At 43.6% G+C, this 18,499-nt stretch overlaps 1 protein-coding gene across 6 annotated transcripts in view; it reads right to left on the reverse strand.

Moving 5' to 3' along the window:
• BANP (BTG3 associated nuclear protein) overlaps positions 1-18,499 on the reverse strand; it is a 359,699-nt gene that overhangs the window by 136,469 nt on the left and 204,731 nt on the right. Inside the window, exon 12 of one of the 6 annotated variants that reach the window (XM_077288818.1) lies at positions 12,679-14,512. The exons of the other annotated variants lie outside the window; for them this stretch is intronic. Coding sequence (XP_077144933.1) covers positions 14,399-14,512 — 114 coding nt within the window. The 3' untranslated portion in view covers positions 12,679-14,398. Of the gene's footprint in view, positions 1-12,678; positions 14,513-18,499 lie in introns of those variants that run through there. 6 annotated transcript variants of the gene reach the window in all.

The following is an 18,499-nucleotide window of genomic DNA, read 5'->3' on the forward strand; positions in this document are numbered from 1 at the left end:
GACAGAGCAGGAGAACTGGAGAAGCACCCAGGGAGGGCAGCATGTGAGAGCAGAGGATGTCTGCCCAGAACGCACAATGCCTGGAGTACAGAGGAGCAGGGAGGTAAATCACCCGCACTCCCCACTCTCCTGGCTCCAGTCACAGTCAGCGCTTCTGTCCTGCAGCGATAGAGAGCAAGTGGAGCTCGGCAGAGAGCACTGGGCTATAGTAAAATGGCGGCCAGTCACACCTACAGCAGTGAGTTGTGCAGCCCACAGAGGCGTGCCCAGCTCACTGCTAATGTGGCTGCGATGTTATAGATAGGGTCCGCGGCGGTCTATTATCTCCTATGTCCATGGGGTGCCGTAAAATGTCACTGCTAGTGTCGTGCTACTGCTGTGAAACCAAGATGTAAGCCCCCAGTTCCTTCTTTCTACTGGTATAACACACAAAATCTGTTTTACATGCATTCAATTCTTGGTTATAACAGCATGTTATGCTACATTACATTGATTAATGAATGATCTACAAACGCGGTACCTTACCTTTAAACACCATTTTAATTTTTTTGCGTGGGTCATTATGATAATGACAATATTACATATAATTAGTTTCTTTTAAGTATTACTAATTGTGCTAAAAATAAAAAATCCCACCATTTTCAAATACCCATAATATTTTGTATTTTTCCACAGATGGCTGGTTGTTTCCATAAGCTGGAGTTTTTATTGGGCCCATTTTGGAATACAGAATACTCTTTGATCACGTTTTATGTAATGTTATGTGAGGCTAGATGAATGAACATGGCAGCGCTGGAGTAATGTTTCTTTCTCAGCGTGAATACAGGAATAAAGTTTTATTGTACTAGTATAGATGTGGCGATGTCAGTAATGTGCCATTGTTATGGGATTTTGTGAAGAAAAACTGTAAGCACCGATGGCAGCATACAGACAACCACATTAGACAGTAGGTGACAGTCTGCAGGAAGACCCCAGATAACGTTCACTGCCCCTATGTACTGACTGTCTCCAGCCCACTCCAGGTACGTCACTATGGGTTATCTCTAATAATACTGTTGCTTCTGTGGTTTTAACCCCTTTACCCCCAAGGGTGGTTTGCACGTTAATGACCGGGCCAATTTTTACAATTCTGACCACTGTCCCTTTATGAGGTTATAACTCTGGAACGCTTCAACAGATCTTAGCGATTCTGACATTGTTTTCTCGTGACATATTGTACTACATGATAGTGGTAAAATTTCTTCGATATAACGCGTTTATTTGTGAAAAAAAAACGGAAATTTGGTGAAAATTTCGCAATTTTCCAACTTTGAATTTTTATGCCCTTAAATCACAGAGATATGTCAAGCAAAATACTTAATAAGTAACATTTCCCACATGTCTACTTTACATCAGCACAATTTTGGAACCAACATTTTTTTTTTGTTAGGGAGTTATAAGGGTTAAAAGTTGACCAGAAATTTCTCATTTTTACAACACCATTTTTTTTTTTAGGGACCACATCTCATTTGAAGTCATTTTGAGGGGTCTATATGATAGAAAATACCCAAGTGTGACACCATTCTAAAAACTGCACCCCTCAAGGTGCTCAAAACCACATTCAAGAAGTTTATTAACCCTTCAGGTGTTTCACAGGAATTTTTAGAATGTTTAAATAAAAATGAACATTTAACTTTTTTCACACAAAATTTATTACAGCTCCAATTTGTTTTATTTTACCAAGGGTAACAGGAGAAAATGGACCCCAAAAGTTGTTGTACAATTTGTCCTGAGTACGCTGATACCCCATATGTCGGGGTAAACCACTGTTTGGGCGCATAGCAGAGCTCGGAAGGGAAGGAGCACCATTTTACTTTTCAATGCAAAATTGACTGGAATTAAGATGGGACGCCATGTTGCGTTTGGAGAGCCCCTGATGTGCCTAAACATTGAAACTCCCCACAAGTGACACCATTTTAGAAAGTAGACCCCTTAAGGAACTTATCTAGATGTGTGGTGAGCACTTTGACCCAACAAGTGCTTCACAGAAGTTTATAATGCAGAGCTGTAAAAATAAAAAATCATATTTTTTACAAAAATTATCTTTTCGCCCCCAATTTTTTATTTTCCCAAGGGTAAGAGAAGAAATTGGACCCCAAAAGTTGTTGTGCAAATTGTCCTGAGTACGCTGATACCCCATATGTGGGGGGGAACCACTGTTTGGGCGCATGGCAGAGCTCGGAAGGGAAGGAGCGCCGTTTGACTTTTCAATGCAAAATTTACTGGAATTGAGATGGGACACCATGTCGCTTTTGGAGAGCCCCTGATGTGCCTAAACATTAAAAACCCCCACAAGTGACACCATTTTAGAAAGTAGACCCCCTAAGGAACTTATCTAGATGTGTTTTGAGAGCTTTGAACCCCCAAGTGTTTCACTACAGTTTATAACGCAAAGCCGTGAAAATATATATATATTTTTTTTCACAAAAATGATTTTTTTAGCCCCCAGTTTTGTATTTTCACAAGGGTAACAGGAGAAATTGGACCCCAAACGTTGTTGTCCAATTTGTCCTGAGTACGCTGATACCCCGTATGTGGGGGGAAACCACTGTTTGGGCGCATGGCAGAGCTCGGAAGGGAAGGAGCGCCATTTGGAATGCAGACTTAGATGGATTGGTCTGCAGGCGTCACGTTGCATTTGCAGAGCCCCTGATGTACCCAAACAGTACAACCCCCCCACAAGTGACCCCATATTGGAAACTAGACCTCCCAAGGAACTTATCTAGATGTGTTGTGAGAACTTTGAACCCAAAGTGTTTCACTACAGTTTATAACTCAGAGCCGTGAAAATATATATATTTTTTTTCACAAAAATTATTTTTTTAGCCCCCAGTTTTGTATTTTCACAAGGGTAACAGGATAAATTGGACCCCAAACATTGTTGCCCAATTTGTCCTGAGTACGCTGATACCCCATATGTGGGTGGGAACCACTGTATGGGCGCATGGCAGAGCTCGGAAGGGAAGCAGCGCCATTTGGAATGCAGACTTAGATGGATTGGTCTGCAGGCATCACGTTGCATTTGCAGAGCCCCTGATGTACCCAAACAGTAGAAACCCCTCACAAAAACGTATAGCAAAAACGTTTTTGCGTCTCCACATTTTGAGACCTATAATTTTTCCATATTTTGGTCCACAGAGTCATGTGAGGTCTTGTTTTTTGCGGGACGAGTTGACGTTTTTATTGGTAACATTTTCGGACACGTGACAGTTTTTGATCGCTTTTTATTCCGATTTTTGTAAGGCAGAATGACCAAAAACCAGCTATTCATGAATTTCTTTTGGGGCAGGCGTTTATACCGTTCCACGTTTGGTAAACTTGATAAAGCAGTTTTATTCTTCGGGTCAGTACGATTACAGCGATATCTCATTTATATCATTTTTTTATGTTTTGGCGCTTTTATACGCTGAAAACTATTTTATAGAAAAAATAATTATTTTGGCATCGCTTTATTCTGAGGACTATAACTTTTTTATTTTTTTGCTTATGATGCTGTATGACGGCTCGTTTTTTTGCGGGACAAGATGATGTTTTCAGCGGTACCATGGTTATTTATATCCATCTTTTTGATTGCGTGTTATTCCACTTTTTGTTCGGCGGTATGATAATAAAGCGTTGTTTTTTGCCTCTTTTTTTTTCTTACGGTGTTCACTGAAAGGGTTAACTAGTGGGACAGTTTTAGGCTGCGTGTCCACGCTCAGGATGGCCGGCGGTATCGCCGCTCGGCGCTAAGCCCTGCCCCCTTTCTGGGACGCGATGGTGCCGGATGTGTACAGTACACATCCGGGATCATCGCACCCCTCGCCATAGGGCCCTGTGATATGCCTTGCGGGGACGCTGCGTCCCCGCAAGGTGTACGGACATGCTGCGATCTGAAAAGACGCGCAGCATGTCCGGAGTCGCAGGGCCGCCGCGTGCGGGTTTCCACGCATAGTGGACACGGGATTTCAACAAATCCCCTCCACTATGCTGGAACATCTGGACGCTGCGTGTTTTTTTATTTAAAGAAATGTATTTATGGAATAAAAAAATTTTTCTTCTTTATTTAGGAATTTTATTTTTTTTTGTTTACACATGTGGAATTTTTTTTTTTTTTTTTTACTTTGTCCCGGGGGGGACATCACAGATTGCTGATCTGACAGTTTGCACAGCACTTTCAGATCAGCGATCTGACTTACAGCGCTGCAGGCTTACCAGCGCCTGCTCTGGACCCGGAAGTAGTCCCTGCAGGACCTGGATGCAGCCCCGCGGCCATTTTGGATCCGGGGCCTGCAGGGATAGGAGGTAAGAGACGCTTGGAGCAACGCGATCACATCCCGTTGCTCCGAGGGTCTCAGGGAAGCACGCAGGGAGCCCCCTCCCTGCGCGATGCTTCCCTATACCGCCGGAACACTGCGATCATGTTTGATCGCAGTGTGCCGGGGGTTAATGTGCCGGGGGCGGTCCGTGACCGCTCCTGGCACATAGTGCCGGGTGTCAGCTGCGATAGTCAGATCGCTATGACGTACTATCCCGTCGAGGGTCAGATAGGCCCAGGTCACCTCGACGGGATAGTACGTCTAAGGTCAGAGAGGGGTTAAGCCCCAGGAATTTTTTGGGAACCAACAAATCTGTAATATTGATCATTTTTACCTGCATATAATTAGTCATCCTCTTCCCCCCTCATTAGGCATTGCTGGCTCATTGTGTCCAGGGAGACCTTGTCAGTACCTGGAGACTGTGACCAGCAGGAGATTGAATGTTATTCACAGTCACTGGATTCTGGGAAATGCTGTACTATGATGGATTTGTGAATGAGGGACAGTCTCTTGTGTTTGTTTCTTTTTATGTTTTTCAGGTATTCATTTCTGGACTATGTCAGATTCCCAGGACTATGGTGGACGTGCCTAGGTTTTGTTTTTTTTTCTTTCAAGAAATTTGTGAGCTAGGGAATGCTGTTTTTGAGTCTTTATTGCAATAAACTTTTTTTTTAGAGTATGTAATGTGATGTGTCAGTTCTTTGGCAACTGCAGGCTTGTATTTTTAGGTTGTGAAGGGTCCACAACTGTCTGCTTTACCTGGGCTGGTTATCAGAAATAGTGGGAACCCCACAGCCTTTTTTTATTTTATTATTATTTCTTAGTGTAATTGAAGTACAGTAAACTAGACACACAACACTAATTATATTATTATTATGTATTTATTTATCTAGCACCATTAATTCCATGGTGCTGTACATGAGACGGGGTTCCATCAAAATACAAATATTGTACAAACTAACAATGACAGTCTGATACAGAGGGAAGAGGACCCTGCCATTGCGGGCTTACATTCTACAGGATGGTGGGGAAGGAGACAGGTTGGGGGTTACAGTAACTCTGATGGTGTTGATGTGACCGTGTGGTCATTCCAGGTTGTAAGCTTTTTGAAATTTTTTTGAGCTGGAGGCGACAGGAGGTGGCGAGAGCTTGGATGTGTGGTATGAAGGACAGGGCAGAGTCAAGGGTTACTGTATGGCAGCGGATTTTGGGGACAGGGGAAAGTGTGATTTCATTTATTGTGATAGATAGATCAGGTAGGGAAGGTATGCGAGATGGAGAAAAGATAATGAGTTCAGATTTGTCCACATTGAGCTTGAGGAAGCGAGAGGAGAAGAATGAGGATATGGTTGATAGACACTCTGGGATTCTGGAGAGCAGAGAGGTGACATTTGGCAAGAGAGGTAGATCTGAGTGTCATCAGCATATAGATGGTACTGGAAGCCATAGGACTTTATGAGTTGTCCCAGGCCAAGGGTATAGATTGGGAAGAGAAGAGGTCCTAGGACAGAGCCTTGAGGGACTCCAACAGAGAGGGGGCGACATGAAGAGGTAGTATTGGGAGTGGGAGATGCTTAATGTGTGGTTGTTAAAGTATGAGAAGATCCAAGATAGGGTGAGGTCTTTGAGACCAAAGGAGGAGAGGATCTGTAGTAGGAGGCAGTGGTCAACTGTGTTGAAAGCAGAGGACAGGTCTAGAAGGAGGAGAATGAGAGGAAAGTTCAGTATGGATGTGCTGCTCAAGTAGTTAGGAAGCAAATGGGAGCAAAGATATGGGGCGGTAGCTGGACATTACACTTGGGTCAAGGGTTGGCTTTTTGAGGATAGGTGTAATTGTGGCATGTTTGAAAGCAGAGGGGATGGTATCAGAATTTAGCGATAGATTGAAGAGATGGGTTAGGGCTGGGATTATTGTAGTGGTGAGGTTGTGGAGGAGGTGGGATGGGATGGGATGGGGTAAAGCGCACAAGTGGTGAAGTGCGGTGTGATTTGGAGGGAAGATGAGCAAGCTCCCCTTCAGTGATTTTGGAGAGGGAAGTTATGGATTTAGAGCATTTGTCTGGTATGCAAAGGGGTTGTGGTGGTTGGACAACAAAGATTTGCTTTGTTTGCCACAGAATTCAAAAATTAGATAGACTTCCTTGGCAGAGATTAAGGAAGTTGGAGGGTGCAGTGGTGGGCAGAGGAGGGAGTTAAGTGTTGAATAACTGTTTTGGGTTGTGGGATAAGGAAGATACAAGGGTTGTAAAATAGGCTTGTTTAGCAGAGGTGAGGGCTGATTTGAAAGTGAGTGTTGCTTGTTTGAATGCAGTGGAATCATCTGATGAATGTGTTTTCTTGCAATGTTGCTGTGCAATTGTGGATGCTTGATTAATCTTTTTAGTGATGTTATTGTGCCATGGTTGTATATTGATTGGTTGCACTTTGCTATGTATGACAAGGGTAACTGAGTTGATGGCTGATACAAGAGTGGCATTGTTGAAACTAGTGGCAATGTCTGTTTTGGGGATCTGGATGCCAGTGGTAGGATAGAGTCAGAGAGTGTGTGGGTGTCTAGGTTTGCAAGGTTTTTTTGGGGGTATGCATGTTGCTGGACATGGGTGACAGGTGAGGAGGAAAGAGATGAGAAAGTGAGTAGGTGCTGGTCAGATAGAGGGGGAGTGGAGGTTGTGTTGGAGGATGTGAGCCATGTTTTGGTGAGGGCCAGGAAGGTACATTGACAAGAGGTAAAGAGATTGTGAATCACATTGTGTTTTTTTGCAGATGGAGTGGGCCTTTCAGTGTGACCCAAATGGAGGAAGCTTGGGAGTGGATGTCAAGGACCCAAATTTGAAGTGGGTGAGATTTCTGGTGTTTATTTTTGGTTGTGAGTGATAGGAGGCGGAAATAATGTTGTATGAGTTGTGTGGGTTCAGGATTTGGAGATATGTTGGCAGCAGAGAGAGTGAGGCTTAATGGAGGCCAAAGTGTTCTGGAAGTTGAGTATGAAATGTATCCATGTACTTACCGAGTGTTGGGGTTTGTTCTCTTCTGGTTCTTTTTCTGGTATTATTTCTGCTGCATACTTAAATATTATTTCTGCTGCATACTTAAATATTATTTCTGCTGCATACTTAAATTACATACTTATAAGACAGACCATGCTCAGACAGACCTAGCACACTACATTTATACTAAACTAAGTGCTCATCAACTAGGCCAGGTGTCAACAGGAAAAGGAGGGAAACAGAAAGACTCATTACATACAGGAGGGGACAATTAGCAATTACAAAGGAAAAGGCAAACAGGAAATAGTCACAAACAAATGTGTGTTAGCATCAAAGAAATAAGGTGATACATATACAGGGTGAGTGAGGTGAGGGAATATGGGTGACGATATTGCAGCCGCTTTACATACGAGTCAAGGCTATTTCAGACACCCTGGCAGTGATGGGATGGAGGTTTCTGTATGTATCTCCTGCCGCCAACTACACATATACATACCGCCCTCACTGCACACTGCCCCATAGCCAGGACACAGCAAGGCAGCCTTTCTGACTATTACTTATCCTCGGTGTAGCTCCATGACTGACCACTGGATAAGGGGGCAACAGACAGCTGCAAAATCCCCCAAAAAAATGGAAAGTAGCATAAACGACCACATCCCTGACAGATTCTATATCTCACAGGGATCTATATATCCCATATCTATCTTGGCACATGTTAAAGCTAATCATCTGTCATTTCTATTCAGCATTCTATTCCATTAAACATCACATGGATAACACATATTATAGCATACATGTGCGGGACATAGTGACATCTGTGCTCCCACAACAAATAGGCACATCCATGGGACTCACACAGACATATGCACAGCCCCATAGATTAGAATGGGTGGACCAGCATGTCTCCAGTACATGGGAAAAATGTCACATGTGAAGGCACCAAACACACTAATGTTATTGTTACACACTAACAGATCAGGTTTCAGACACAATCTAGAAAGCTTGGATATAAGTCAGACCCAGAGACTGTTGTCAGCCCACCAGTTGCTCAAGCAACCAGTTTCAATCACATTGACAAGAAGAGTGATCACCTTAACCCCTTAGTGACAGAGCCAATTTGGTACTTAATGACCGAGCCAATTTTTACAATTCTGACCAGTGTCACTTTAAGAGGTTATAACTCTGGAACGCTTTATCGGATCCCGCTGATTCTGAGATTGTTTTTTCGTGACATATTGTACTTCAAGTTAGTGGTAACATTCCTTCGATATTAATTGCGATTATTTATGAAAAAAATGGAAATATGGCGAAAATTTTTAAAATTTTGCAATTTTCAAACTTTGTATTTTTATGCCCTTAAATCAGAGAGATATGTCACAAAAAATAGTTCATAAATAACATTTCCCACATGTCTACTTTACATCAGCACAATTTTGGAAACAATTTTTTTTTTGTTTGGGAGTTATAAGGGTTAAAAGTTGACCAGCAATTTCTCATTTTTACAACACCATGTTTTTTTAGGGACCATATCACCTTTGAAGTCATTTTGAGGGGTCTATATGATAGAAAATAACCAAGTGTGACACCATTCTAAAAACTGCACCCCTCAAGCTGCTCAAAACCACATTCAAGAAGTTTATTAACCCTTTACGTACTTCACAGGAACTGAAAAAATGTGGAAGAAAAAAATGAACATTTAACTTTTTTTTGCAAACATTTTACTTCAGAACCATTTTTTTTTATTTTCACAAGTGTAAAAACAGAAATTTAACCACAAATTTTGTTGTGCAATTTTTCCCGAGTACGCCGATACCCCATATGTGGAGGTAAACCACTGTTTGGGCGCACCGCAGAGCTTGGAAGTGAAGGAGCACCGTTTGACTTTTTCAATGCAGAATTGGCTGGAATTGAGATCGGATGCCATGTCGCGTTTGGAGAGCCCCTGATGTGCCTAAACAGTGGAAACCCCCCACAAGTGATACCATTTTGGAAACTAGACCCCTTAAGGAACTTATCTAGATGTGTGGTGAGCACTTTGAACCCCCAAGTGCTTCACAGAAGTTTATAACGTAGAGTCGTGAAAATAAAAAATCACATTTTTTCTACAAAAATGATCTTTTTGCCCCCAAATTTTTATTTTCACAAGGGTAACAGGAGAAATTAGACCACAAAAGTTGTTGTGCAATTTCTCCTGAGTACGTCGATACCCCATATGTGGGGTTAAACCATTGTTTTGGCGCACCGCAGAGCTTGGAAGAGAAGGAGTGTCGTTTTACTTTTTCAATGTAGAATTGGCTGGAATTGAGATCGGACGCCATGTCACGTTTGGAGAGCCGCTGATGTGCCTAAACAGTGGAGACCACCCACAAATGACACCATTTTGGAAACTAGACCCCTTAAGGAACTTATCTAGATGTGTGGTGAGCACTTTAAACCCCCAGGTGCTTCACAGAAGTTTATAACGTAGAGCCGTGAAAATAAAAAAATCGCATTTTTTCTACAAAAATTATCTTTTTGCCTCCAAATTTTTATTTTACCAAGGGTAACAGGAGAAAATGGACCCCAGAAGTTGTTGTACAATTTGTCTTGAGTACGCCGACACCCCATATGTGGGGGTAAACCACTGTGTGGGCGCATGGCTGAGCTCGGAAGCAAAGGAGCGCCATTTGACTTTTCAATGCAAAATTGACTGGAATTGAGATCGGACACCATGTCGCGTTTGGAGAGCCCCTGATGTACCTAAACAGTAGAAACCCCCCCAAAGTGACCCCATTTTGGAAACTAGACCCCCCATGGAATTTATCTAGATGTGTAGTGAGAACTTTGAATGCCCAAGTGCATCACAGAAGTTTATAATGCAGAGTCGTGAAAATAAAAAATATATTTTTTTTAACAATAAAGATTTTTTAGCCCCCAAGTTTTTATTTTCACAAGGGTAACAAGAGAAATTGGACCCCAAAAGTTGTTATCCAATTTGTCCTGAGTATGCTGGTACCCCATATGTGGGGGTAAACCACTGTTTGGGCGCACGGCAGAGCTCGGAAGGGAAGGAGCGCCATTTTGGAATGCAGACTTTGATAGAATTGTCTGCGGGCGTTATGTTGCGTTTGCAGACCCTTAATGTACCTAAACAGTAGAAACCCCCAACAAGTGACCCCATTTTGGAAAATAGACCCCCCAAGGAACTTATCTAGATATGTGGTGAGAACTTTGAATGCCCAAGTGCTTCACAGAAGTTTATAATGCAGAGTAGTGAAAATAAAAAATATTTTTTTTTCCCACAAAAAAGATTTTTTTAGCCCCCAAATTTTTATTTTCACAAGGGTAACAAGAGAAATTGGACCCCAAAAGTTGTTGTCCAATTTGTCCTGAGTATGCTGGTACCCCATATGTGGGGGTAAACCACTGTTTTGGCACACGGCAGAGCTCGGAAGAGAAGGAGCGCCATTTTGGAATTCAGACTTTTATAGAATTGTCTGTGGGTGTTATGTTGTGTTTGCAGAGCCCCTGATGTACCTAAACAGTAGAAACCCCCCAAAAGTGACCAAATTTTGGAAACTAGACCCCCTAAGGAACTTATCTAGATATGTGGTGAGAACTTTGAATGCTCAAGTGCTTCACAGAAGTTTATAATGCAGAGTAGCGAAAATAAAAAAATATTTTTTTTTCCCACAAAAAAGATTTTTAGCCCCCAAGTTTTTATTTTCACAAGGGTAACAGGAGAAATTGGACCACAAAAGTTGTTGTCCAATTTATCCCGAGTGCGCTGATGCCCCATATGTGGGGGTAAACCACTGTTTGGGCGCACGGCAGAGCTCAGAAGGAAGGGAGCACCATTTGACTTTTTTAGCGCAAAATTGGCTGTCGTGTTTGGAGATCCCCTGATGTACCTAAACAGTGGAAACCCCCAAATTATAACTCCAACCCTAACTCCAACACACCCCTAACCCTAATCTCAACCCGATCCATAATCCTAATCACAACCCTAATGATAATCACAACCCTAACGCCAAAACAGCCCTAATCTCAACCCTAACCATAACCCTAATCAAAACCCTAAATCCAACACACCCCTAACCCTAATCCCAACTCTAACCCTAACTTTAGCCCCAACCCTAACCCTAACTTTAGCCCCAACCCTAACCATAACTTTAGCCCCGTCGTCACAAAAAGAGTTCAATGTAACCTTTTTTTTGTACGTCACGTCCGCCATTTCCGCGCATGCGTGGCCGTAACTCTGCCCCCTCCTCCCCAGGACATAGACTGGGCAGCGGATGCGTTGAAAAACTGCATCCGTTGCCCACGTTGTGCACAATTTTCACAACGTGCGTCGGTACGTCGGGCCGACGCATTGCGACCGCCCCGTACCGACGCAAGTGTGAAAGAAGCCTAAGGCTACTTTCACACTAGCATCGTACTCGGCCCATCGCAGTGTGTCGGGCCGACGTACCGACGCTAGCGTTGTAAGCGCCGCACAACGGGTGCAGCGGATGCTGTTTTTTCAACGCATCCGCTGCCCCATTGTTAGGTGTGGGGAGGCGGGGGCGGAGTTCTGGCCGCGCATGCGCGGTCGGAAATGGCGGACACGTCGCACTAAAAAGTTACATGTAGCTTTTTTTGTGCCGACGGTCCGCCAAAGCACGACGCATCCGTCGCACGACGGATGCGACGTGTGGCAATCCGTCGCTAATGCAAGCCAATGGAGAAAAAACGCATCCTGCAAGCACTTTTGCAGGATGCGTTTTTTCTCCAACGACGCATTGCGACGGAAGCCAAAAAACGCTAGTGTGAAAGTAGCCTAACCCTAGCCCTAACCCTAAATTTAGCCCTAACCCTAACTCTAACCCTAGCCCTAACCCTAAATTTAGCCCCAACCCTAACCCTAGCTCTAACCCTAGCTCTAACCCTAACTCTAACCCTAACCCTAACTCTAACCCTAATTTTAGCCCCAACTCGTCTCTCCTGCCGGCCGGCAGATGGCAGCAGATGGCGGGCGCACTGCGCATGCGTCCGCCATAAGGAAAAAGCCGGCCGGCAGGAGGAGACAGAAGAGGACCCAGGGACACCGGGTGAGTATCATAGGGTCCCCGAATCCCCCTATTTCTCTGTCCTCTGATGTGCGATCACATCAGAGGACAGAGAATTACAGATCGCTTTTTTTTTTTTTTTTTTTTTGCGGTCGCCGGTAAACTGTTAATTACCGGCGATCGCAAAACAGGGGTCGGTGCAAACCGACCCCGATCATGTTCTTTGGGGTCTCGGCTACCCCCGGCAGCCGAGACCCTAAAGATCTTCCGGGTGCCGAACGGCGGGCGCACTGCGCGTGCGCCCGCCATTTTTTCCCGGAAAAAAGATGGCGGCGCCCATCGGGAGCCACGAGGAGCACCGGGGGAGGTAGGTAAGTATCGGGGGGCTATTGGGGGCCATCGGGGACCACATTTCTCTGTCCTCCGATGTGCGATCACATCGGAGGACAGAGAAATTAAACGGCAAATCGCGTTTTTTTTTTTTTTTTTTGCGACCGCCGGTAAACGGTTAATTACCGGCGATCGCAACTCGGGGGTCAGTAAAAACCCCCCGAATCATGTTCTCTGGGGTCTCGGCTACCCTCGGCAACCGAGACCCCAGAGAAAATCCGACTCTGGGGGGCGCTATTCACTTTTTCCACAGCGCCGTTAATTAACGGCGCTGTGGTTTAAGTACCCTTAGCGGCCGCCGTTAAAAGGCGTATCGGCGGTCTTTAAGGGGTTAAATCACTTACGTGCTGCAGACACTTTGGCCAAGAAATTGAATAAACTAAAATAAAATCTAATATAAAACAGATCTTTGTCCATAAATTCCCCCACGCCACACACCAATCAGACACCAATCCTGAGTGATCACTTCTCTACAAAGTCTCTTATCCAATCAGCAGCACTAAGCGTTCCCCAAATAAATGATTACACACGTCTACAAATAAATATTGTTTGTAAGCATCACAGGTGACTTTGCACTTTTCACAATAATATTTTTCTCCTGATTCAAAAAAATGAATCTACTTTTTCTGTAGCACATCTAGTTTCCATGGAGCAGCACCATTATTACAACATATAGGAAAGATACTGCCGACATTAAGAAAAAACTCATCTACATATATACGAAAAAAAGGCTCCACCTTACAAAACTGTTTGGATTGAACAAAAAAAAGGCACATGCAAAATAGAAAACAAAATATAAGCACAAAAAAAATGACAATAGACTGCCATTGACAATATTTTTCTGAATTGCCCCTATATAATATCCAACAGTAATCTGACATCATTGAGTCATTCACAAAACCCTGGTAGAGGTGTTCCATTACTTTATAGTCCTGGTGAAACCGCTCAACTTGTTCATCACTTACACCCCCAACATTTTGAGAGAAAAAAAACAATATATCAATGCAAAAAGTGCATTTTCAGAGACAGACATGCAACATCCAAGACACTGGTATGCATTTAGCAGTTCATCAACGCCTTAAACATATTCTGCAAAATTTGAGTTTCCTAAGAAGTTTACACTAATCCACACATATTCCATTGATTATACCTAGATTGTATAGCATCCAAAACAACTGCCACATTTGAATAGCTTTCCTTTAGATGATATGAGTGACCAATACGGATTGATGGGTTCACATTTCCATTGTGAAGCAACACTGCTTTCAAACTTCTCTGGGATGAATCAATAAACAATCCTAAATCTGAAACAAAATACTCTGGATTCGGTTCTTCAAAAGAGGCCATTCACATTGTTACAGTACACCATTGGTCCATCAACTGTGAAAAATTGGGTTAAAGTGTGACTTCTGTTTTAGAAATAACACACTTTCACATCATCATGAAGAAGATTCTTCAGTTTCAACACAGATGCAAGAAGATCAGCTTTATCTTTTGACAATGAAAGGTCTCTCATGAGATAATTTCATTCATGTTGAGTAAAGCGTTCTGGCTGCTCAGCTACTCCATAAGGTACATTCTCATCTTGATTTGAGGTCTCCATGTTTTCACCAGTAGCTTCAGCTCCATAGTCTTCAGATTCTACTTCATTCTCATCCTATCCAGACAACGGTGGTACAGGAACTGGAAAGGTGCCATCATGTGGAACTGACCTAATCACAGATTCTAGTTCAGGGTCATTCATCTTATATTTATTTTTTGAAGAAAAGCCCTTCAGTTTAAAAAAAAAAAAAAAAAAAAAAAAAACACTCATCACTATAATTTTAGGGTTCTCTCAAAATCATGAGAACAGCAAATGGCATAACCACTTTCATCATATTCATCCAGTCACAAAGACCATTTGAACAACTTGAGCATTTCACATGAGGGGCCCAGCTTTTGTCTTGATCACCAAGTGGACACTTAAAGTACATCTGGTCCATCTTATTAATATCATGAGTGATTGAGCATACTTGGCCTTTAGGTGTAAAAGAGCCACACACATAGCAGAATCTGTTCAGATGATGCAATGTCGGGGCATTTTTCTCCTTTCAATCAGATCAAACAGAACAGTAGAGTAAGTTCAGTTCAATGGTGGTGACAAACTCAAAAATAGAAATGCAATGAGCCAACCAACCATATGTAGATCTTTCCCCAGAGATGACGGAGGCAGCTTGTATTTACAAATTATTTTACTGAAGGTAATCTGGTAGATAACTATATACAGTTGTGAGGTAAACGGGTCAGCCTGTTCCTTACAGATGAACATTTGCAGACAGGTAGTTTCTAGGTGTGATATTGGCTGCTTTCAGTTTCTCTCTGTGGAGACCCTCACTCAGTTACACCTCAGTGGCGGAGCCACTTTCTTCCCTCTAAGAAGACTTAAGGTACCTTCACACTTAGCGATGCTGCAGCGATACAGACAACGATGCCGATCGCTGCAGCGTCGCTGTTTGGTCGCTGGAGAGCTGTCACACAGACAGCTCTCCAGCGACCAACGATGCCGAGGTCCCCGGGTAACCAGCGTAAACATCGGGGTGCTAAGCGCAGGGCCGCGCTTAGTAACCCGATATTTACCCTGGTTACCAGTGTAAAATGTAAAAAAACAAACAGTACATACTCACCTTCGCGTCCCCCGGCGTCCGCTTCCTGCACTGACTGAGTGCCGGCCCTAACAGCAGAGCGGTGACGTCACCGCTGTGCTGTGCTTTCACTTTACGGCCGGCGCTCAGTCAGTGCAGGAAGCGGACGCCGGGGGACGCGAAGGTGAGTATGTACTGTTTGTTTTTTTACATTTTACACTGGTAACCAGGGTAAACATCGGGTTACTAAGCGCGGCCCTGCGCTTAGTAACCCGATATTTACCCTGGTTACCATTGTAAAACATCGCTGGTATCGTTGCTTTTGCTGTCAAACACAACGATACACGGCGATCTGACGACCAAATAAAGTTCTGAACTTTAACCAATGACCAGCGATATCACAGCAGGATCCTGATCGCTGCTGCGTGTCAAACACAACGATATCGCTATCCAGGACGCTGCAACGTCACGGATCGCTAGCGATATCGTTTAGTGTGAAGGTACCTTTACTCTCCCACAAATGCATTGAAAATCCTCTCACAATGGCGGCTAGCCACTAGCATCTCTTCTATCTCCCTGTGGTAAGGCTCAGATCCCTGTACCGGCCTGTCTCCTGTCAGTCTCACAATGGTGGCTATCCACTGCCTTCCCTTCTATCTCCCTGTGGCAGGTCTCAGATCCCTGTAGAGGCCTGTCTGCTGTCACATACCAGTCCTTGCTGCCATCACCATCATTTTCTGACTGACTCAGATCTTACCGCCTCATAACAGTTAGCTCCTCCCCATAACATGTGACTTCCCAAGAAGCAGTCATTGGCTGACTGCACTGTCAATACTCCTCATAAAACTTACTAAAACCTTTACTCATGTTGTCCCTGTAAGAGAACTCACAATTAAGTAAGACAAGCAAAGAAATGGGAATAACATAGGAAAAACAACATGCATTGAAAAGGCAGAAATAACAAAATAACAAAAATACTTCTATCTCAGAAACTTTATGTGATAGAGCAAAACTAAGCAATCCAAACTCCATAAAACAGACATATCACCTTTGCTGATTAATTTTTAGTGTTGACCAGTGTTATTCTCCCTTTACACCTCATAGTAAACATTTATCTCATTAGGGAATACTATAAATGTCAGGCATCTTTCCCAGTCACAGATGCACCTTACACCTGGTCACATCCATGACCCAGGCACTAAACAGATGGACGCACAGATAATTACATATTCACATTGGCCCAGCTGTGCTGGAATGGAAATGTACAGATGAAAGCACACAAAGTCATTCTCCGCTTACTCCATGCATTCTCCATTGGCTTGGTTTTCCATTTTCCTACCTTTAGCACCCAGAACACTGTCCACACATTTCATTACTCCTGTCCATCATTGACAACATCTCATAAATCGCCAATAAAGCTGCCAAATCAAGTTTAGCAGAGATTAATGAGCTATTATTCTGGAAACACCAATTGTAGCCAAATATAAGATATGAAATTGAAAACATTTTCTCGACTTTTCACAAAAGGCAATAAAAGTCAGAGTGAGCAGGACCAAGAATGGCCTCCGGTGCCACCTCGTAGGATTCACTCCCCCAATCTTATTTAGCAGCTTGCCAGGTATGTAAAGTCTGAGCTGGAAACAGCACACCCAGACTCTTTGGGGACATGCATATGATCACAGACGATAATCTCACCCATAGCCATTCATTCGTTGCAGAAAATCAGCGCACTTCACTGCATACATGGGGATTTACCAGGGGGATTACAATGTAGAGTTTTGGATGCAGCAAAAATAAGCATCAAAACGCAGCTAATTCCTGATCAGACTTGTGGGGATGTGAGTAGAAGAGCAGCTGACTAAACTCATCCAGAAAGCACCAGTCTCTGGAAGCCGCACAACGGATTTGGGTGGAAAATTTAAGAGTTCAGTCTGGGAGATAGGCGCAATGAGGAAATCTGTGTGTAAGGTTGTGAGAGCAAAATGGGGCATGTAAGGACTGCAGACACGACGAACCTGCAAACATTACACCTCCAGCTCCAGTTTACCGCACCAGTCCAGGGACTCCGAGCTCACCCCCACCACCAGTAAGGCCCGACTCCTTGCAGATCCCTACGGCCATTATGAAGCTCAAGTCCTTATCCAGTCACAAATTACAAACCCATTCATAATGGACTTTTACTAAGGAATAAGACATCACCCTCAGCGACAGCCATGGAAACCCAGCTGTTTTAGGACAATAAATGAAAGCTATAAGTCTGGGCACCTCTTGGCTTTGCTGGGGGTGACGATGTGGCCATATAGACACCTACACCCTGATCCGTTGCTAACCCATCACAATAAAGAGCTGGATTCGTCTCCGGACGGATTTTTGTCTTGGGAAGAATCATTTACAGCTTCCTCAGCAATTAACTCTGGAACATCTCGGAGTCTTGTTAAAATACAATCACGTTCTAAATGATCCAAAATTATCTATTTCCCTCCTGAAAATGAAGGTACGAGCGCTGCATTTCCAGCTGTACAATGTTTACTTTTTCATTTTCTAATTTTTTTTCTTTCGAACAATCCTGTTTGTTTCCCTATGTTGATTATTCAAAGCAGATGTGCTGTATCCGAGGACCTGCCCTTTCTATCTGCTCGCAGCTGGCCCGGAATTGCAGGGTTTCAAGAATTAAAGGGGAACAAATGGATAAAAATAAACCTGAATGGAGCCACTATGGCAGCTGGGTAAAGTGTCTTTACATATTATATTAGTTAGTACATGCCACTAAAGTCCAAGAAGAGTTTCTATCGCACTGGTGTGGCAGGTGGAGCAGTGACACAATGCGTGAGGTGACCGGCGCCACAACCACCCTAAGGCCATTCTCCTTTTAACATTTTATGGGTCCTGGTGAACATAAAAAATTCCTTACGTCATCTTCTGCAAGCAGCAAAAAAAATGACCCCATGTCACCACAGTCCACCAGCCCACCAACTCTAGAGGTACAGCAACAGTCCACCAGCCCTCCAACTCTACAGGTACAGCAACAGTCCTCCAGCCCTCTAACTCTAGAGGTACAGCAACAGTCCTCCAGCCCTCCAACTCTAGAGGTACAGCAACAGTCCTCCAGCCCTCTAACTCTAGAGGTACAGCAACAG

Source organism: Ranitomeya variabilis, chromosome 2 (genome assembly GCF_051348905.1).
Source record: "Ranitomeya variabilis isolate aRanVar5 chromosome 2, aRanVar5.hap1, whole genome shotgun sequence".
In the NCBI taxonomy this organism is placed as follows: domain Eukaryota; kingdom Metazoa; phylum Chordata; class Amphibia; order Anura; family Dendrobatidae; genus Ranitomeya; species Ranitomeya variabilis.